General features: G+C 56.2%; 1 protein-coding gene across 2 annotated transcripts in view; it reads right to left on the reverse strand.

Annotated features, from left to right (window-relative positions):
- Positions 1-3,771: 3,771 nt before the first annotated feature.
- The window catches only part of GRAMD1A (GRAM domain containing 1A), a 32,932-nt gene continuing 15,555 nt past the window's right edge, over positions 3,772-21,148 (reverse strand). Inside the window, exons 4-21 of one of the 2 annotated variants that reach the window (XM_011982289.1) lie at positions 21,080-21,100; positions 20,551-20,635; positions 20,327-20,430; positions 20,143-20,238; positions 18,972-19,052; positions 17,197-17,309; positions 16,878-17,028; positions 16,181-16,379; positions 14,595-14,738; positions 11,199-11,317; positions 10,975-11,117; positions 8,955-9,058; positions 8,696-8,869; positions 8,523-8,610; positions 7,647-7,658; positions 7,160-7,267; positions 6,956-7,076; positions 3,772-4,194 (exon numbers count right to left, since the gene is read on the reverse strand). In XM_011982289.1, the coding sequence (XP_011837679.1) occupies positions 4,102-4,194; positions 6,956-7,076; positions 7,160-7,267; positions 7,647-7,658; positions 8,523-8,610; positions 8,696-8,869; positions 8,955-9,058; positions 10,975-11,117; positions 11,199-11,317; positions 14,595-14,738; positions 16,181-16,379; positions 16,878-17,028; positions 17,197-17,309; positions 18,972-19,052; positions 20,143-20,238; positions 20,327-20,430; positions 20,551-20,635; positions 21,080-21,100 (1,956 nt within the window). In that variant the 3' untranslated portion in view covers positions 3,772-4,101. The remainder of the gene's footprint in view (positions 4,195-6,955; positions 7,077-7,159; positions 7,268-7,646; positions 7,659-8,522; positions 8,611-8,695; positions 8,870-8,954; positions 9,059-10,974; positions 11,118-11,198; positions 11,318-14,594; positions 14,739-16,180; positions 16,380-16,877; positions 17,029-17,196; positions 17,310-18,971; positions 19,053-20,142; positions 20,239-20,326; positions 20,431-20,550; positions 20,636-21,079; positions 21,101-21,148) is intronic. The other variant, XM_011982290.1, reaches the window with a different exon arrangement.

A 21,148-nucleotide genomic window follows, 5' to 3' on the forward strand; every position in this document is an offset into this window, starting at 1 on the left:
GGATGGTCCGGGTGTCTCCGACTCCGCTGGGGCTCTGAGGACCACCCCGCCACCTTCCCAGGGAGTCTGGAAAGGTCACCCCCAGAGTCACAAGAGGACTTGGAGCGCAGTTTGGGGGCCGGGTTTCCGATTTCAAATCATGGAGGTCATCCTCAGGAGTTCAAGGAAGCGAACCTCCGAGTGATCTCCCCTCAGAGCCCTGATATCCAGGCCTGGGGGTCACTGTGCAGGGACCCCCAAATAGGCATTAGAGGAAGGTGGGGGCCGTCAAGCTAAGACTACAGCTACAATCCAGACCTCACCCAAGCAGGCGGGGCACCCTGGGCAGAAGCAGCCCCGGGGATCTGGAGGTGCTGTTTCAGGAGGATGACCCCTTCAATCCCCTGCACCCCTTTATGTCCCTGATGTCACCTTCTACCCCTCTTTCCTCCCACTCCACTCTGGCTGTTCAGGCCCTCCTGCTGTTCCCAACACAGGGAACCCATTCCTGCCTCGGGACCTTGGCCCCTGCCCTCCCCTCTACCCCTGCCCTCCCTGCTGCCCCGCCACTCTCCCTCCGCCTCCATGGCTCCAATGTCACCTTCGTTAGGTCTTGTGTCGCTTCAGGGCAAACTGCCTCCCCCGCTCCTAACTTGACCTCCTTTATTCTTGTTGAATGTTTTTCATAGCAGTCTCACTACCTGACATTTTGTTTTTGTTTTTTTTCTTAGACAGGGTCTGGCTCTGTCGCCCAGGATGAAGTGCAGTGGCGTGATCTCGGCTCACTGCAACCTCTGCCTCCCGGGTTCAAGAGATTCTCCTGCCACAACCTCCGGAGCAGCTGGGAGTACAGGCGCGAACCATCATGCCTGGCTACTTTTTTTATTTTTTAGTAGGGACAGCGTTTCACCATGTTGGTCAGGCTCATCTGGAACGCCTGCCCTCGGGTGATCCGTCCGCATCAGCCTCCCAAATGCTGGGATTACAGGTATGAGCCACCCGTCGCCTTCCCAGCACTTTGGGAGGCCAAGGGCGGGGGGCGGGGAAGATCACCTGAGAGCAGGAGTTCGGGACCAGCCTGACCAATATGGTGAAACCCCATCTCTACTAAAAATACCAAAAAATTAGCCGGGAGTGGTGGTGGGCACCTGTAATCCCTGGACAAGAGCGAAACTCCCTCTCAAAAAAAAAAAAAAAAAAAGGCCAGGTGCGGTAGCTCAGGCGTGTAATGACAGCATGCTGGGAGGCTGAGGTGGGCGGATCATGAGGTCAAGAGATCGAGACCATCCTGGTCAACATGGTGAAACCCCATCTCTACTAAAAATACAAAAATTAGCTGGGCATGGTGGCGTGTGCCTGTAATCCCGGCTACTCGGGAAGCTGAGGCAGGAGAATTGCTTGAACCCAGGAGGTGGAGGTTGCAGTGAGCCAAGACCGTGCCATTGCACTCCAGCTTGGCGACAGAGTGAGACTCTGTCTAAAAAATAAAAAATAAAAATAAATTGTAAAAAATCCCCCAGGTGAGGACACTGTCTTGTGTACCACCATGTCGCTTGCACCTTGAACTGTTCCTGGCACATTGCAGGTACTCAATCAATATTTGTCAAACAAATAAATGAAAGTCAATGTTCACTAAGCCCTTGGGATTTGCTGAACCCACTTCTACTGCCCCAAATCTTCAGCGAGTTCTATTATCCCCATTTTACAGATGAAGAAACTGAGGATGGGAGGCCCGCTCCCTTGCCCACAGTCATGTAGCTGGCCTAGGATGGATGTGGAATCCTGCCCCAGCAGTGGTAAGTGGCCTGTCCTACCAGTAGGTTCTGCCAAATGGAGACAATGGAGGTGGGAGTTCTGGTCTGTCAGGACCAGGGTGGGAGTGAGACTCTCAGCTGAAGGGTCACTACGTAGGTCCTAGCCTCCAATTCTGGGTGGGGTAAGGTCTCAGAGTCCCCCTGGCCCAGCCCTGCCAGACAAGAGGAGCTAGGGTGTGGGGCAGGACCATGGCAGAGGGGCAGGGAGCCAGGGACATCCGACACCTCTGTGGTCTAGACTTTTATGCCAGCGCCTCCTGAGCTGTGAAATTCCCCTGCAGAGAATAACCCTCTTGCTGTTCCGGGCCCTTCCACTGGTGGGGGATGGTAGGTGAAGGCACAGGGAGGACAGGCCTCACCACTGGACAGGAGGCACCTCACAGCCCTATAAGCTATGTTCAGTGAGCACCTACTATGTATGGGCTTGGTGCTGTTCTAAGCATTCTAAGCACTTTACTAACATTAGCTCATTTAATTCTTCCTATAGGTGATATTATTATACCCATGTTACAGATACAGAAGACTGAGGCTCAGCATGGGTACCTTGCCATGATCACACAGCTAGAGGGTAAGAGGGGCTGGCTCTGCCTCCTATGCCACTCCTGATCCACTCTCCAATCCCTCCCCCAGTCCCCTGCCCCAAGCCATCAGTTAGGATGATTCTTATAGCCAGAGGTGTGACATGCCACAGGTGTCTCTTTACCCCATACACTCACTCTGGAACCAGGACAAGGTTTCAGTGAGGTGGACCTGGGTTCTATCTGGACCAGGGACTTTGCCTCCAAGCTCATTTCCTCATCTGTAAAACAGGGATCCAACAAACCCTCAGCCTGAATGGGCTGTGGTAGGGTCCTGAGGGGGTTAGGACCTTGCATCTAAATGTGGAGACCCCAGGGGTCAGGCGTGGAGTCTGCCTCCCTGCTGGGTAGCCTCAGGCGTGTACATCTTTGTCTCCACCTCAGGGAGTCACTGTGAGAATAAAATGAACATCAGATCTTGGCACAGAGCTCAGTACGTACGTACTTGGTACTCACTACACGAGTTACTTTTTTCCCTCTATTTTTATGCAATAAGTGTAACATTTATTGAATACTTACTCCATTCCATCTGTGCCAGGCCCTGTTATAAGTAGCCACATTTATGAACTCCTTGAACCTGTAACAGCGGTTCTCAAAGTGTGGTCTGGGGCTGGGCATGATGGCTCACGCCTGTAATCCCAACACTTTGGGAAGCTGAGTCAGGAGGGATCACTTGAGGCCAGGAGTTCGAGACTAGCCTGAGCAACATAGTCAGCTCCCATCTCCAAAAAGAAATAAAAAATTAGCCGGCCATGGTGGCTTACACCTGTAGTCTCAGCTACTCAGAAGGCTGAGGTGAGAGGATGGCTTGAGCACAGGAAGTCGAGGTTGCTGTGAGCCATGTTTGTGCCACTGCACTCCAGCCTGGGCGACAGAGAAACCCTAACTTAAACAAACAAAAAAACAAAGTGTGGTCTGGGATGGCACCATGAGCATCCCCTGGGAACTCATTATAAAGGCAGAATCCCAGCCCTGCCCCAGCCCTACTGAACCAGAAATTTGGAGGGAGGGGCCCCACAGTCTGTTTTTCATCAAGCCCTCCAGGAGATTCGAACGCAGCTCAAGTTTGAGAACCACTCCCTTCTAACAGCCCTGAGAGACAGGTACTGTCATTCTGCCCATTGCACAGGAAAGGGCACTGGAGCTCCAGGGGGTTGACCTGCTGCAGTTACACCACTGCTAGGAAGCAGGATTTGAACTCTGGCTCCCAGAGTCTGTCCCCGGACTTCCTGCGTTGACCTCAGATGATGTAAAGCTTGTGTAAGATACTGGGGGGATTCCAGATCGTTTCAGTGACTATGGCCCCAGAACACAGACAGAGGTCCCCTCCCCACCACGGCAGGATCTGAGTGTAACAGGAGGCTCCCACCCACTCCCAGGGCCCCACAGGCACAGCCACAGCCACTTCTGACCCTTTATTGGGGCACCATCAGCCCCAAATAAATATAATACATTAAACCCAGAGCTGAGGGAACCGTACACCCCAGGAGGCGCCCCCCACAACCTCAGCCGGGCAAAATAAGTTAGTGGGGGGCCTGCCAGAGGCCGGGCCAGCTCCCTGGTCTAAAGTGCATCTCGGTTCCGTGGCCCCCACGTCTGCACAGCCCCAGGTCGGGCCGTCCGGAGGGGCGGGTGGGAGATGCCTGGCGCTCACACCGTGCCAGCAGTGGCCGCCGAGGCTCTGTGTGTCCATCTGTCCATGTGGGGGAAGAGCTGCGTGGCTGGGGACCTCAGGAAAAGCTGTCTTCGGGCCGGGGCTGGGTGTCGAAGGGAGGATCTGAGACTGTGATGCCTTGGTGCAGCTTCTCCAGCGAGAACTTCATCTGCGGGGAGGAGGTGAGCAGGGTTGGGGGTGAACGCTGGAGGTTGGGGGGTGATGTCGCCCACCCCCATCCTGCCACTGAGAAACTGAGGATGGTCTAGAGGCCATACTGCCCCACCCCAGGGTCCCTCAGTGAAAAGAGCACAGCCACGCTGCACCCAGTTTAAATTCTCAGAGGCAGCAGAGGAAGGGGCTTAGTGTGTGCCTGGCACCCCGATGGCCTGGGTTCAAATCCTGGCTCTGATCTCGTTACCTCAGTTAACCTCAGGCACGTCCTGTAACCACCCTGAGTCAAAATCCCCTCATTTGAAATACGGGTCTGTAACACATCTGCTCCACAGGATTATTTCAGGGTTCTGAAGAGCACTGAGAACCCGGTGTACACTAAGTGCTCCGCACATGTTAGCTGTCACCATTACCCCCTCTGTGACCTCGGGCAAGCTCCTGAGCTCCTCGAACCTGTGGATGCCTCATACCGCCTACCTATGTATAAAACCGGGATAACGGCCGGGCGCAGTGGCTCATGCCTATAATCCCAGCACTTTGGGAGACCGAGACCAGTGGATCACTTAAGGTCAGGAGTTCAAGACCAGCCTGGCCAACATGGTGAAACCCTATCTCTACTAAAAATACAAACATTAGCCAGGTGTGGTGGCAGGTGCCTGTAATCCCAGCTACTTGGGAGGCTGAGGCACGAGAATCGCTTTAACCTGGGAGGCAGAGGTTACAGTGAGGCAAGATCACGCCACTGCATGCCAGCCCGGGTGACAGATTGAGACTCTGTCTCAAAAAAACTGGGATAACAAAAGCATCTTCCTCAAAGGCTGGCTGTGGGGATAAGGCAGTCATGCTTAAAACTTAGAACAGGCCGGGCATGGTGGCTCACATCTGTAATCCCAGCACTTTGGGAGGCCGAGGCAGGCAGATCATGAGGTCAGGAGATCGAGACCATCCTGGCTAACACAGTGAAACCCCGTCTCTACTAAAAAATACAAAAAATTAGCTGGGTGTGGTGGCGGGCGCCTGTAGTCCCAACTACTTGGGAGGCTGAGGCAGGAGAATGGCATGAACCTGGGAGGCGGAGCTTGCAGTGAGCCGAGATCATGCCACTGCACTCCAGCCTGGGCAACAGAGAGAGAGACCCAGTCTAAAAAAAAAAAAAAAAAAAAAAATTGGAATAGCCCAGCCACAGGTAAGTGCTCAGTCTGCATCTACTGTGAGTACCAATCTGTGACATCAACTCTGCACCCTTGGCAGTTTGACAGGGAGGAAAATGATAAAAATTTAACTCAGGGCCAGGTGTGGTGGATCACACCTGCAATCCCAGGACTTTGGGAGGCCGAGGCGGGAGGATTGCCCGAGGCCAGGAGTTTGAGACCAGCCTGGGCAACATGGTGAGACTCTGGTCTCTACAAAAAATTTTTAAATTGGCCAGGCATGGTGGTGCGTGCCTATAGTCCCAGCTACTCAGGAGGCTGAGGCAGGAGGATCACTTGAGCCAGGAGTTTGAGGCAGCGATAAGCCATGATCGTGCCACTGCACCCCAGCCTGGGCAACAGAATGAGACCCTGTCTCAAAATAAAATAAAATAACGCAGGATGGGGGGCCCTGCCCACCCTCTCTGAGTGATGGGGCCTCAGCCTTCATCCTCTCCCAACCCCGTCCTGCCCCACCCTTCCCAGTGTGAGCCTCTCCCACGCTTGATTTCAGGAGGGGAATGAGACTCCTAAAGATGAGCCTTCTGATATGGAAGGGTCTGATGAAACAAGGTTTTCACCGTCACCCACAGCTTCAGCTCTGATGGCCTTGGAAATGCAGGCAATGCCAGACTCTCTGTTTCCCAACCGCCTTCCCACTTCGACACCTTCCCCAGTGCCCAACACTTGCTCTGACCCACCGCAACTGCTGGCCTGAGTCTACTGGGGCCTGAGGGCATTGCTGTGTGATGACATCACATTTATTGGGCATCTGCTTTGTCCCTGGCACTAGGCTCACACTCAGGACACCCAGCCCACATCCAGTGTTTCCTGTGGGCCTGGCACCACTCCCAGTGTCAACTTGTCTCATCCTCACAGCAGTCTTTGAAGTAGCATCAGCCATTATCCTGTGCACAGAGGCGGCCACGGTCACCATGGCAAAATCGCTTGCAAGAGGTCACACACCGGAATTGGAACCTGGTTGTCTGAGTAGACATTGTCCCTGAACTACACTGGGTGTCTGGATCCACTCTGTTTTGGAGATGAGACCTCAGGTCCTTTGAAGAGTCTCTCCCCTTCAGACCCTGTGACCCCTTAGCTACCCCAGAGGGGGGTAGGGGGTAGAGGGACCACACCTGGCCTGCCCTGGCTGCTGTGATGGGTCAGGGGTGGGCCTGAGACCCCAGCAGGCAATGAGAGTAAGCACCGTGATCCCCGGTGGGGGGAAAAGTGTGGCCTCCAATGAAGTCAACCCTGGAGATGGGCACAGGGCAGAATGAGCACGAGACTGACTCTTACTGCCACTGAGTGACCAAACCCAGCCGTGCCTAACGTGAGATGCCTCTGGACTTTTCTCCAGGACGTGAGTCAATCAATTCTTTCTTCCATTCACACTTCTGTGCTTTCCCCTGCAACGCTGTGGGGTGGGGACTCTGAGTGCCTTCCTCATTTTACAGAGGAGGACACTGAGACCCGGAGAAGGGAGGTGCCTGCCACATGGTGGGGTTTCAACACAGGACCCTACAGCCCTGTAGCCCCGGGCCCTGCCCGAGCGGCGCCTCCTACCTCATCCAGGAGCTCCACGGAGGCCCGCAGGATCTGCCTCCACTTGTGCACCTCCACGCTGTGGAACTGCTTCTGTAGCGCCAGGATCTCGGCCCACTCTGTGGCCGTCTGGGGGAACTTGCTGTGGGGATGCCGGGCCTGAGCAGGGCCTTGGCCTCCCCCAGTGTGCCCAAGCCCCCCCATTTCCCCAGGCCACCCACTCACCCCTTGGCCAGGGCCAGGCTGTGCCAGGACTCAAAGGTGTGGGCTGTCCTTTCCAGGGACCAGAGGCGGTAGAAAAGCAGGACGTTGAGGGCGATGAGGATGATAAGGCTGGGGACAGGGGTCAGAGGTCAGAATTCCTGGGATCTAGATGCTCTGAACCCCCCCATATAGCTACACCTTGTAGGGACACCTCTATCCTCCATTGCAGAGGAGGAGAATGAGGCTCAGAGAGGGTGAGACATGCCAGGGTTGCACAGTCCATAGCAGGAAAGTCAGGGTTCAAATCCAGGCCTGTCTGATGCCCATACCCTTGACTGCCATGCCAGATCGCCTCCCTGGGGGAGCCGGGGGGCGTGGGGTGGGGAGAAGACGCTGCAACAGGCGTGGGGTGCAGGGCGGGTCTCCACAGGGCATGGGGTGCAGGACGGGTCTCCCCAGGGCGTGGGGTGCAGGGCGGGTAGGGCAGGGGGAGGACTCAGGACCCTACCTCACACAGATCCTGCAGCAGCAGCAGTGAGGGGAGACAGAGAGATGAGCACCGCCCGGCCTGCCCCCGACACCCCCAGCCCTCCTCGCCCTGGGCAGCTCTGGGCCGAGCGCACCATACCCCCTCACTGGATGAGAGCTGAGAGCTGAGGTTCAGAGGCTGAGCACGTAGCCGGCCTGACCCTCACCTCCCAGGGTCTGCTCAACCCCGGGATCCGGCTTCTGTTTCCTCCCAGCGTCCTGCCCGCCAACTCCTGCAGGCTTCTGGGCAGGCGTGTGGATTCTCCCTGCCCAAGCCCTTCTCAGCCTAGACGGTCTCCACTCTCTCAGGACGCCCATCCTGACTGCCCGCTGTGGCCTGGGAGGAAGCCGCCGCTGGCCTCCCAGGGCTTTCCCACTCCTGGCCCTGATCCCTCTGCCCATGCATCCTCCATCCCGGCCCAGATCACTCTGGTCTGGTGTCAGAGCTATCTTTTCCTCAAGGTCACTGCTGTGTCCTGAGCATCGCCCGGCTTTGGGGTGGGCACAGAGAATGCAGCGTGCATAAATGACCTCACTGGTTAGGCACACCTCTCCCTGTGCACCTAATTCCAGAATCTTTGTGTGCCTGCTCCTCCAGAGAGCCCCCCTTGATCCTTGGGTGAGGTCAGGCCCCTCTGATCTCCCATAGCTCCCCCGGGCTCTGCTCTTCTAGCAGGGAAGGCTTCTCTATGACAAACCGACACATCCCAAACATCGCCTCATCTAATCCTTGCTGTGAGCAAATCCACGCTCCCACTTAAGCAGAGAGCCCAGAGAGGCCATGCACTTGCCCAAGGTCACACAGCCAGGAGGCAGGTTCAGGCCTGTGTGGCCACTGCTCCTGTCTCTTACTCACACGATGCTGATGAGAACCAGGGCATTGGGGATGCCTGCCCCGGGGCCCTGGTCCACAGACGGTTCGGAGAAGCGGGAGCTGAGGGAGCCTGCAGGAGAGCAGCTTGGAGTCAGAGGGCCCGGTCCAGGCCCCTAGTCCTCCGCCCACCCCGACCCGGCCCCAACGGAACGCACCCGAGGTGTGCATGCCAGCCCGGGCACAGGGGTCAGGATCTGGGTGCTGGGGCCCGTCCCCATGAGCCCGCCAGCTCAGGGGCCGCTTCCGCCGCCGCAGGCCGGATAGCAAGCTCCGGGCATCCTTCCCGCCTTCCTCCAGAGACAGCTTCTCGGCCTTGGTGAGCTCTCGCTCTGCATAGAAGAGAGGGGGCTCTGGATGCCCATCCCTGGCCAGGCCATCCCCCAACCCGTGCCCCGGCCGGCCTTCTGTCCCTACCCAGATGGTGGAAATAGTCTTCAATGCCGCTCCACGAGTTCTTCTCAATGAGCGACTTCACCAGGCTCCATGGCTGCTTTCGGTAGCGGATCTCAGAGGACACTCTGGGGTTGGGAGATCAGGGGAAGGAGGTCAGGGTCTGACTCCAGCCCTGGCTGTCCCATCCCCCAAGTTGAGTTCTTTCCTTCCCCTAATTCAGAGAGGGCCCCTTGTCACTCACAGACAAAACAGATGGGTTCCCTACCCTCCATGGCTTCCCTGGATACCCCATACACCACCCCGCTCAGCCCGAATGCCAGCCAACTCAGCCCTCGGTCCTTCTCCACCCATGCCCAGTACATGGGCAAGGCTCCCGGTGGCCTGAGCCCTGTCCACCCACTGACCGACGTCTTAGCCAGACCTTGCCCCTGAACCTCTTCCATCCAGCTGCTGCACCCCAACTCCACACAGGCTCAGCTCCACACAGACAGCTCAGTCCCACATTGACCTCCTGGTCGTTCCCCAAACCCATTCCTCCCTGCCATCGCCATCTGGGTCAACGGCAGCTCTGTGGTTGGAGTGGCTCGGGCCAAACGCCTCGGGGTATTCCTCGAGCTCTCTTTCCCTCACCCCCACATCCAATCTCTCTGCAAATCCTGTCAGCTAAACCTACAAAATCTCTCCGGAATCTAACTCTTCCCCCTCCATTTCCCCACCCTGATTCAGCCTCCGTCCCCTCCAGCCTGGGTGACGCCAGCACCCTCCTCCTCCCTGCTCCTGTCCCTGTCCTTGCAGTCTATTCCCACCAGAATAGAGGCAGCCAGAAGGAGCCTGGGACCACCTGAGTCAGGTCAGCCCCTCCTGGCTCAGAGCCCTGGCCTGGTTGCCCTTCCCTCCAGGTAAAAGTAAAGTCTTCACCACGAGCCACATCTGGTTCACCTTTTTTTTTTTTTTTTGAGACAGGGTCTTGCTCTGTCGCCCAGGCTGAAGTGCAACGGCATGATCACGGCTCACTGAAATCTCCACCATATCTGGCTAATCTTTTTATTTGTTTTTTTGTTTGTTTGTTTGAGACAGAGTTTCACTCTGTCACCCAGGCTGGAGTGCAGTGGTGCAATCACGGCTCACTGAAATCTCCACCATATCTGGCTAATCTTTTTATTTGTTTTTTTGTTTGTTTGTTTGAGACAGAGTTTCACTCTGTCACCCAGGCTGAAGTGCAGTGGCCCGATCTCGGCTCACTGCAACCTCCGCCTCCTAGGTTCAAATGATTCTTGTGCCTCAGCCTCCCAAATAGTAGAGATTACAGACATGCGCCACCACCCCCAACTAATTTTGTATTTGTAGTAGAGATGGGGTTTCACCATGTTGGCCAGGCTGGTCTCAAACTCCTGACCTCAAGTGATCCACCTGCCTCGGCCTCCCAAAGTCCTGGGATTACAGGTGTGAGCCACTGTGCCGGGCCCGGGTTCACCGCTTTAATCTCAGCTCCTTCTCACCCAATCTTACTCCACTCCAGTCACTGCCCCCACCCCTGCCTCAGGGCCTTTGCACCTGCTGTCCCAAATGAGTTGCTCTCAGCTCCTTCAGGTTCTTGGTGAAAAATTTCTTTCCCAGCGGGCCCTTCCCTGACCAGCGTATCGGGTGTAAAAGCCTCCACGCCCTGCTTCTTCAGCCTGCCGTGTTTTCCTCGTTTTTCTCCATAGGCCTAACTGCCAGTGAATGCTCTGCAGATTTTCCTAATTATTTCTCTATTGTCCAATTCCCTACTAGACTATGAGCTCCCTGAGAGAAGTGATACTGCCTGGCTTTGCTGTATCCTCAGAGTCTTGAGGCTCAAACACCCTCTGCAGATGGGAGGAGCCATCCCTGGGCCACTCTTTCTCTACCCTCCACTATTCGGAGCGCAGGGTCCTCAGGAACCCCACGCTTCTGTTCCTCCACCAGGGTGGGAACCAACGCTTTTCTGTTGACTTGAGAAGTGGACAGGAGGCCCTGGAGCCACCAGGGCATGGGGTGGAGGGGCCCAGTCACCACTCACCGGAGCCGCGCCTTGTTCCGAGCCACACCCAGGATGCAATAGCGGTGGGCAGTGTAGAAGTAGTCCTGGTAGGGGATGCCCTGCGTCAGCACCTCGGAGTCCACCACACATCCGCCGGCCTGGGGGCCGCGCCGGAACAGCGTCTGCAGGGACAGAGCTGGGGCAGTCAGGGCCACGCCACCCACCCAGCTGCCCCACCTGCCCGGCTGCCCCGCCTGGCCCACCTGTGTCTCCACCACAGAGGCGCTCTTGGGGCCCAGTGGGTTGCTGATGGGGATGGTGTACGTCAGCACCCGGCGCTGGTGGCACTTGCTGTCCCCGCTCCAGGGGCTCAGGGTCACGTCTAGGGGAGGGAGGAGCAGCATGAGGAGGCCACACCCCAGTCCTTTGCCCACAGGCCGCAGGAGACTCAGCCTTCTGGGAGGTCTCTCTCTGGGGACTTGTCCCAATCCACACCCCTCCTCTGTGTCCCCACCTTCCTTCCAGGAGCCTAAAACCTTAGCTGTTGGGGTAGGGCCATCTCATCCACTGCTGCAGCCTCAGTTTCCCCCTCTGCACCCGTCCTGGCTTCTGCCCTGAGCGTTGGACCTGCAATCTTTTGAACACCTTCTCCTGGAAGGTCCTCGGACCCCTCGAACCCACTGAGCTCCACACGGCCTCAGCATCTCCCCAAACCTGCAGCATCTCTCAGGCCCCCACTCGGGGGTGGTCCAGGGTCCTCCAGGCTCCCACTGGAGCACCAGGCCTTGCCGTGGACACCCCCTAGTCAGACCCCTAGTTTGTTACCTACACTGTGTGTTCACCAAACCTCCCAAGCGTCACTCCTGGTTCAGCCCATCTTTGCCTGCCCGGTGCCCCTCCCAGCCTTCCCTTGAGTGTCTGGCCTCAGTCTCCTCATCTGGTCCAGGGGCATCTTGTTAAAGCCAAGCCTGACTCTATCCATTCTCTGCCTAGAACACTCCATGGCTCCCCAGTACCCCTAGAACAGAGTCTGAGTTTGGTACAGTTTGGCTATTTGTCACCACCCAAATCTCATGCTGAATTGTAATCCCCCGTGCTGGAGGTGGGGCCTGGTGAGAGGTGTTTGGATCATAAGGGTGGATCCCTCATGGTTTGCTGCTGTCTTCATGATAGTGAGTTCTTCCGAGATCTGGTCATGTAAGTGTGTGGCACCTCCCCTCCACTCTCTCTCACTTGCTCCCCCTTTGCCTTCCACCATGATCAAAAGCTCCCTGAGACAGCTGGGCATGGTGGCTCATGCCTGTAATCCCAGCACTTTGGGAAATTTGGGAGGCCGTGGCAGGAGGATCACTTGAGGTCAAGAGTTCGAAACCAGCCTGGCCAACATGGTGAAACCCCGTCTCTACTAAAAATACAAAAATTAGCCGGGCGTGGTGGTGGGTGCCTATAATCCCAGCTACTCAGGAGGCTGAGGCAGGAGAATCACTTGAACCCCGGAGGCAGAGGCTACAGTGTCCCAAGATTGTGCCACTGCATTCCAGTTGGGGTGACAGCAAGACCCCGACTCAAAAATAAATACATAAATACATGTTAATGATCACACACTTAATGTCCACTCTGTCAGGCCTATGCAGGGCTTGGAGGCCAGTGGGAGACCAGGATAGATGAACTCCTGTCCTTAGCACCCAGAATCTTTTGAGAACAACAGGAAACATCTAAAAATAAAGACCACACACTACCAGCGTGGTGTGAGTTAAGGGCAGAGGCTGAGTATCTGGGGGTACATGGGATCTGAGGAAGGTCAGGGAAGGCTGCCAGGAGGATGTGAAATCAAAACCAAGGCCTGAAGAAGGAACTGAGGAAGGAAGGGGGTGGGGGCAGAGGAGCCCAGGAGAACGGTGTGGTATCAGTAAAGGCCCTGAGGCTGGAGGCTGACACTGGGAGAAGTCCCCTGAGGCTGGGACGGAGCAGCCAGGTATGGAGAGGGGCAGCCACAGCACTGGGTGAGGCTGGAAGGGTTCACATGAGACCAGTCAAGGAACCTGGGAGGCTACCAAAGAGATTCAAGCAGGGGAGGAGCACGTAAGATGGGAGTTTCTCTTTGTTTCTTTTTCTATGTTGATGAGACATGTAGTATCTCCTGCAGAGTCAGGACGACTGTGCCTCGTGTTGTGGGGCTACAAGGCCCCCAAAACTATGCTTATGTCCTAAAGGGGCTGGCATGTCAGGCTGAGGAGCTCTGTATTAGGCTGTTTTTACATTACTATATATACCTGAGGCTTGGTAACTTATAAAGAAAAGAAGTTGGCCGGGCGCGGTGGCTCAAGCCTGTAATCCCAGCACTTTGGGAGGCCCAGACGGGCGGATCACAAGGTCAGGAGATCGAGACCACCCTGGCTAACACGGTGAAACCCCGTCTCTACTAAAAAATACAAAAACCTAGCCAGGCGAGGTGGCGGGCGCCTGTAGTCCCAGCTACTCGGGAGGCTGAGGCAGGAGAATGGCGTGAACCCGGGAGGCGGAGCTTGCAGTGAGCTGAGATCCGGCCACTGTACTCCAGCCTGGGCGACAGAGCGAGATTCCGTCTCAAAAAAAAAAACCAGAGGTGAATGGGTTCACAGTTCCACAGGCTGCACAGGAAGCGTGATGCCGGCATCTGCTCGGCTTCGGGGAGGCCTCAGGAGCTTTTTTTGGTTTTTATGAAGTCTCTCTCTGGAGTGCAGTGGCATAATCTCAGCTCACTGCAACTTCCACCTCCTGGGTTCAAGCAATTGTCCTGCCTGAGCCTCCAAAGTACCTGGGATTACAGGTATGCAGCACCATGCTCAGCTAATTTTTTTTTTTTATTTTTGTAAAGACTTAGTCCCATTATGTCGCCCAGGCTGGTCTCCAGCTTCTGGGCTGACATGACCTTCCTGCCTTGGCCCCACTCCTGCTTTTTTTTTTTTTTTTTTTAGGCTGGTCTCCAGCTTCTGGGCTGACATGACCTTCCTGCCTTGGCCCCACTCCTGCTTTTTTTTTTTTTTTTTGAGACAGAGTCTCGCTCTGTCACCCAGGCTGGAGTGCAACAGCACGATCTCGGTTCACTGCAACCTCTGCCTCCCAGGTTCAAGCGATTCTCCTGCCTCAGCCTCCTGAGTAGCTGGGATTACAGGTGCCCGCCACCATGCCCGGCTAATTTTTTTGTATTTTTAGTAAAGACAGAGTTTCGCCATGTTGGCCAGGCTGGTCTCGAACTCCTGACCTCAGGTGATCCACCTGCCTCGGCCTCCCAAAGTGCTAGGATTACAGGTGTGAGCCACGGTGCCCAGCCCTGCCTCAGCCTCTTAACTTGTATTTATTAAACGCTTACTATATGGTATTGCTCCAGGCACTTTTCTAATATGAACTCACTTAGATCTCATGATAACCAATAAGCCAGGTACTATTATCATACCCCCATTATACAGAAGGAGAAACTGAGGAACAGAGTCTCAGAACCCCTCCCAAGCCTACCCAGCTAGTAAGAGGCAGAACTGCGTCTGGTCTCAGAAACGTTGCTTTTCAGCACCCCACCCAGCCGCACTGGCTAGCAGTGCCTTCCCCTGTCCTGGGCTACCCTTTCTCACCCCTCCCCTGCACCTGGGTAACCTCAGCCTCTCCTTCATGCGCCCGCTGACCTGTGAACTTGCACTGCTGTAGGAAGCCCTGGAGGAAGGGCGAGTCCGAGAAGAGCATCTGCTGGAGCCGCTCAGCGCCCACATGAAAGACAGAGTTGATGAGGAGGCGGCCAGAGAGGTCGGGAAGCAGGGCAGCCAGGTCCGCTAGAGACAGAGGAGAGCTGGGGATGACGACTGCCTCCACTCGTCCCTCCCTCCGCGGGCCACGCCTCCCCACTCCCGGGCCTTGTAGGGCGCATGGGCAGACCCAACCTCCTGGAGCAGAGCAGGACACTGACCCAGAGCCCTCCTGTGACTCAGGGATGGGCTGAGGGTTGGCATGTGCTCCAGGTCCGGACAGTCAGAGCCACTGTGCTTGGTTCTGGGTGGAGAACACACCTAGGCCCTGAGACTTAACTCACAGGGATTCATTACCGGATAGCACTCGCGCTCCTGGGAGCATCAGCCTAGGAGCACAGCAATTGGTTCAGGGGTGAGTGGGTGGCCCAGGTCTAGCCGATCAACCACAGTGATTGGTTCAGGGGCAGGCATGCTCTCAAGCTGGCCCAATCAGAGCCAACCCTAGGGTGTCCGCTGTAGACACTGGGAGAAATAGGCTGCTCTCTCTCACTGGGCTGGACTGGGGCAGGGCTGAGGCCATCTCTGCCCCATAAGACACAAGAGTAGAGGCTACCTGAGACTTAGTGGAGAGAGAAAATGAATATAATAATGATAATAGAAATACTAATAGTCAACACTTACTAACTGGTACAAGTGCTTTAGATGTATGAAATCACTTAATTCTCTCCCTTTGTTCGTTTTAGAGACAAGGTCTCGCTCTGTTGCCCAGGCTGGAGTACAGTGGTGCAATCATAGCTCACTGCAGCCTCCAACTCCTGGGCTCTAGCGATCCTCCTGCCTCAGCCTCCCCAGTAGCTGAGACTACACAGGGTGCATGTCACCATGCCTGGCTAATTTTTTAATTTTTTTGTAAAGACAGGGGTCTCACTATGTTGCCCAGGCTTGTCTCAAACTCTTGGCCTCAAGGGATCCTCTTGCCTTGGTCTGCCAAGTAGCTGAGACTATAGGTGTGCACCACCACAACTAGCTTTTTCGTTTTTTTTCTTTTTTGTACAGAATGGGGTCTTGCTTTGCTGCCCAGGCTGTTCTCCAACTCCTGGCCTCAAGCAACCTTCCCACCTTGGCCTCCCAAAGTGCTGGGATTACAGGTGTGAGCCATCGCACCCGGCCTCATTTATAGTCTCTTAACAACAACCCTATGAAGTGAGTATTATCATTGTTAGCCCCGTTTTCAGAGGAGGAAAGCAAAGCTCAGAGAAGTTACACAATTTGCCCATGTGACATGGTCAGCAAGTGGTGTGACCAGGATCTGAATCCTGGCAAGCTGCCTTCAGTCTGTGCTCGTGTTCACCCTGCCATGCTGCCTTCAAAGCAGGGTGAAGACAGAGATTTCTAGCAACAGTGCCTGAACGCCATCCGCCTGCCCCTGGATTCTCAGTGCCGCCAGCTAATCCATCCTCTCTTGCTTAAGACTAAGAGAGGCTTGCAAGTACCGGAGGCAAATGAATCGGGCCCGCCTGCCTCACCTTCCTCCCCAGTGGACGAAGAGGAGTTACTCGTGTCTGTCAACAGCTCCTCGCTGGGCAGCAGATCCAAGGGGCCCAGGGTGGTGGGCCCATCAGGCTGGGTGGGCTCTGTGCTCGGGGGTTCAGCCACCGGGGTCACTGTCTGGCTGGAGGAGGCGTCTGGCTGGCTGTCTACCTGCTCCTCCTTGTCCTCCTCTGCCTGCAGAGAAACGCCTGATGCAGCCTTGGCCACCTCCATCCCAGCCCCAGGGCTCCCAAGTCCACACTGGCCACAAGGATTCCAGAGCCTGTGCAGACCGTGGGTGGTGTGTGCACCAAGGGCTCACGGCTGAGCTTCGAGTGGCCTGGGGCCACCCAGATGAGGGCCCCTCTCAGCCCGTCAGGCTTGTTTCAGATGCCTGGGCCATAAGCTTTCTTACCTGTCCTGTCTGTCTGTCTGCTGCTTCATCTATCGACCCATCTCCCACCCCTTCTGTCTCTCGTCCTTTCTGTCTGTCCCCTCTCTTCCCTGTCTCTCTTTTCCAATCTGTTCCATGCCCGTCTTCCCCTCCCCATCCCATCGCTCCATCCAGGCCTCCCCTGTCCCTCTGTCCATTCCCCTCCAAATCTGTCAGGCTATCCTTCTCCCACTGCACCCCCCCCAGCCCTCCTGTCTCTTCCTATCAGTATCCCACCCCTCTTCCACCCCACCACTCACCCCATGGTCTGCGTCGCTGCTGGCTCGGGAAAGGTTGGGCGTGACGCGGCCACGGCGCGAACCCACTGGGCTTGGCTCCTGGCTCCGGTCAGCTGCCCCCGAGGAGGTGATGTCGCTCAGGGCGATCACATCTCCCACTTCCTTGGGGGCCCTGTGGGGAAGGGGAGGAAGCAGGACTGCTGTGTCCTTGAGACCCCACACACCCTCCTGAATCCCCCAGACTTTGTACCACCACCTCTGGCCCCCCAGCACTCAACTCTGCACGCCGGCCGTCCAGTTCTCCCCCGAACCCTTCAACCTCCCTTGACCTCCAACTCACCCCAAACCGTTCAGCTGCAAGGGGCAGACATAGTCCTCATCCTCACTGGTGAGGCCCAGCTCTGAGCCATAGCACTGATGCACCAGGTGCCAGAGCTCGCGAGGACTCAGCGTCTGGGGAGGCAGGATCTGGGGTTGGCTTCCCATCTCACCCCAGCCAGAGCCCGGCCCACCAGATTCCCCACCAGCCCTCGGCCTCCGCAGTTCCCCTGGCTTCCACAAGGAGGCAGCCACGATCTCCCGCACCAGACCTGGCCCCAGCATACAGGGAAACCCCTGCTACAGCCCCTCCAGGCCCTGCGCCCAAAACTCAAACCTCTCACCTCCCAAGTTCCCACAATACTCTGGCCAGAAAATGTTCCCATTTTTTTAATAACTTTTTTTTATTTTATTTTTTTGAGATGGAGTCTGGCTCTGTCGCTCAGGCTGGAGTGCAGTGGTATGATCTCAGCTCACTGCAATCTCTGCCTCCCGGGTTTAAGCGATTCTCCTACCTCAGCTTCCCAAGGAGCTGGGATTACAGGTGGCCGCCACTACACCCGGCTAATTTTTGCATTTTTAGTAGAGATGGGGTTTCATCACATTGGCCAGGCTGGACTCGAACTCCTGACCTCGTGGGCACCATGATCTGCCCATCTCAGCCTCCCAAAGTGCTGGGATTACAGGCATAAGCCACCGCGCCCAGCCATGAATGTTCCCATTTTTACAGAGAATATGGAGGCCCAGGAAAGGGAAGTCATGTAGGGAAAGTCATGTGCTCAAGGTCACCAAATGACTTGGTCAAGCCCTGCCAGACACCAGGACTGAGGCTCCCACCCCTATGCCATCCCAGCTCCCCGAATCTCTTCCCAGGTGTCCTCGGGAGCCTTGGGCTTTCACCCACCCACGGCCAGAGTGGCTGAATGACAGTGATGACAGATAACAGTAAGTGATCATAGCAGCAGACATTTGCCAACTTGTCAACTAGGCGCATTCTTCTAACGGCTTTACAGATGTGCTAACTCACTGTGTCTTCATAACTATCTGGAAAGTAGGTGCTAACCTCATCATCCTTTTAAGACAATGGCGCTGAGAAGTGCAAGATGATATGCCAAGGTCCTGCCAGGAAGTGGCAGTGCTGAGATGTGACCCTAACCACTGGGCTACTCTGCTCCTAAGAGCTGACATGACTGAGTACTTATTCTGGGCACAATTCTGGGTGCTGTGAAGTGGGGATGGCTCCCATTTGACAGATGGGGTTCAATCACTTGCACCAGGGGATGAAGCTGGAACTCCGGGGCTCTGTCCTGCCCTCCTTAGAGTCTGACTGTGCTCTGTCCCTCTCTCAGGATGCTGAATGGGACCCTCAGCACTCCTGCCTGCCCGAGGGAGATCGGAGCCTCTGAGAAGGCAGCGAGTGAGTGCCGCGCAGCCAGAGGATGGGGCTGGGGCTCTCTGAGGTGCTGTGGGCCAGCCATAGCCGGTATCCTATGATGACCACCCAACCTCTATCCGCGCTCCACGCTCCCCCACTACCAGCGGAACCTGGACTTCCTTCAGGGTGAAAATCATTCCCAGCCCCAGGGAAGAATTACGACGGTTTACACCAATTCATGTCCCTTTGCCAGAGATTCAGCTTCAGGGTCAGGTGGGGCCCAGGGAGGCGCTGCAGGGGCACCGGGCCTGGTGCCCATGGAGAAGAGCCAGGCTGCCTACAGCTCGGCAAGTTCTGGGGTCCCTGGCTCCATGGTCCCCCTGGGAACTCCCCATCCCCACCCAGGCCTCACCCAGGCCCACCTTTTCAAGCAGCGCATTCTGCCAGAGGCGGAAGATGAGGAGGAAGCAGCGGTCACGGGCCCCGAAGGAAGTGAAGAAATGCTGTCAGGGAGAGAGACAGAGGTGTGAGCAGGTTGGGGAGAGACCAGGACAGAGGCGGAGAAGCAGCACCCTCAATTGTGCTGACGCCACATCTTTGTCCCCATGAATCCACTAATTCACCTCTGCATTAGTTCCACAGAACGTTTGTCCTGCGCCCGGCCCTGCGCTGGACAATGCCAGAATCACTGGGATGGGGAGACGGCCGCTGGCCCTGTCCTTGGAGCTCCCAGTCCAGGGAGGGGACAGATGCATCTCTAGACAGGGTCAGCCCAGAGAGGCTGGAATATGATGGGGGAAGCCCAGGGAACTTTCCCAGCCTCCTTTGCCACTAAGAATGGTCAGCTGATCTTTTTTTTTTTTTTTGAGACGGGGTCTGGCTCTGTCACCTAGGCTGGAGTGCAGTGGTGTGATCATGGCTCACTGCAGCCTCAACCTTCTGGGCTCAGGCCATCCTCCCGTCTCAGCCTCCTGAGTAAGTAGCTGGGACTACAGGTGTGTGCTACCACACCCGGTTAATTTTTGGGGGTTTTTTTAGAGACAGGGTCTCACTATGTTGCCCTGGCTAGCCTCGATCTCCTAGGCCCAAGCAATCTTCCCACCTCAGCCTCCCCAAAATGCTGGGATTACAGGCATGAGCCACTGCACCTGGCCAGATCAACTTTTAACCAACAAAACACAAAGGGAAGTCTGCTGGGAAGTGTCCCCTACACCTGTCCCCCTTCTTCTTGGACCGCTGGTGAGAAAGCCATCTTTGCAACCAACGGACATAAGGCCACAATGACAGGGACAGGACACAGCATCAGGGGAGACTTACGAAGGGAGGGGCGGCTGAGGTGCCACATGCATGGAAGAGTTTTACTATTTCTGCTGTTCCTGAGCAGCTGTGTGAGGTGACAGGTTGCAGGGAAAGAGAGGAGAGGCTGGTGCAGGGATCAGGTCAGGGGTGATGGGCGCCTGGGCCGGGAGAACAGAGAGAAGGGGACAGCAGGAGAGAACTCAGGATGCAGAACAAACGGGGCTCTGCATGGTTGGGGGAGGTGGCCTGCTGAGAGGGGGGACCGCGTGGTCCCATCACCGGGTCCTCCGTCACCTTCTCGCTCTCTGTACAGATCTGGATGGCGTTGGGGATCAGCTTGGCCGTCTTCTCCTTCTTCAGGCATGTCACTTCCTTCAGCTGGATGGAGATCTGAGGACAGCAGAATGGTCAATAGGAGCGGGGTGGGGCCTGGACGTGAGGGCCCCCGCCCCTGCACCCCGCCCCGCCGTGGGCTCACGGTGGTCTCCCAGCGGAAGATGTTGCTGTAGAAGCAGATCCAGTTCTCCGAGAGGTAGAGGCGGCCCTGGAGCAGGATCTCGCGCTGCAGGGCGCAGGAGTAATCTGAGAGTGGTCGGGGAGAGACAGGAGGACACCCAAGTCACGAGGCTGTGCTGGCGCCCACGGGCTGGCGGGGAGTCACAGGGCCAGGCTAGGAGCTGGGACTGGGGGTCCGGGACTCACCCACAATGAGGCGTTCTGCTTCGGGCAGTTTGCTAAACAGTTTCCGGAAGTCCTCATTACGCTGCTTGTAAGTGGGGCTCAGCATCTGAGGAAGTTTGGGAGGTGAGAATCTGGATGGGGGTTCACACTCCCAATTCTGCCCCATAAAGCTCCTGGAACCCCCTCAGCCTCTTAAGTCCCTGACAGATTCTAATGCACACAACACACCAGTAACCGCAGTGACAGCTGCCATTTACAGATTTCTTACGTAAGCCAGGCCCTGCACCAAGCACCCACCAGCATCACTGACTCATTCAATGTTCCCTCCAGCCTTGTAAGCTGGAGCTGTTTCTCAAGGACAGAGAGAGGCCCAGAGAGGTTAAGTAACTCACCCAAGGTCACACAGCACATAAATAACAGCACAGAATGTGACCCTAGGTCTGCACCCACTCCATCTCAGCACGCCCTCCTTGACTGCTGCAGCCTGGGGCTCCTGGCCCAGCACCCTGTCCTCCCAACCCTCCAGCAAGCCTCTTGCCCAGACACTTACACTGTACCAGCTCTGCATCTTCTGCAAAGGAAAGGAGAGGAGTCAGGATGAGCCCCTAGATCACCAGCC

Source organism: Mandrillus leucophaeus, unplaced genomic scaffold (genome assembly GCF_000951045.1).
Source record: "Mandrillus leucophaeus isolate KB7577 unplaced genomic scaffold, Mleu.le_1.0 Scaffold238, whole genome shotgun sequence".
Lineage (NCBI taxonomy): Eukaryota > Metazoa > Chordata > Mammalia > Primates > Cercopithecidae > Mandrillus > Mandrillus leucophaeus.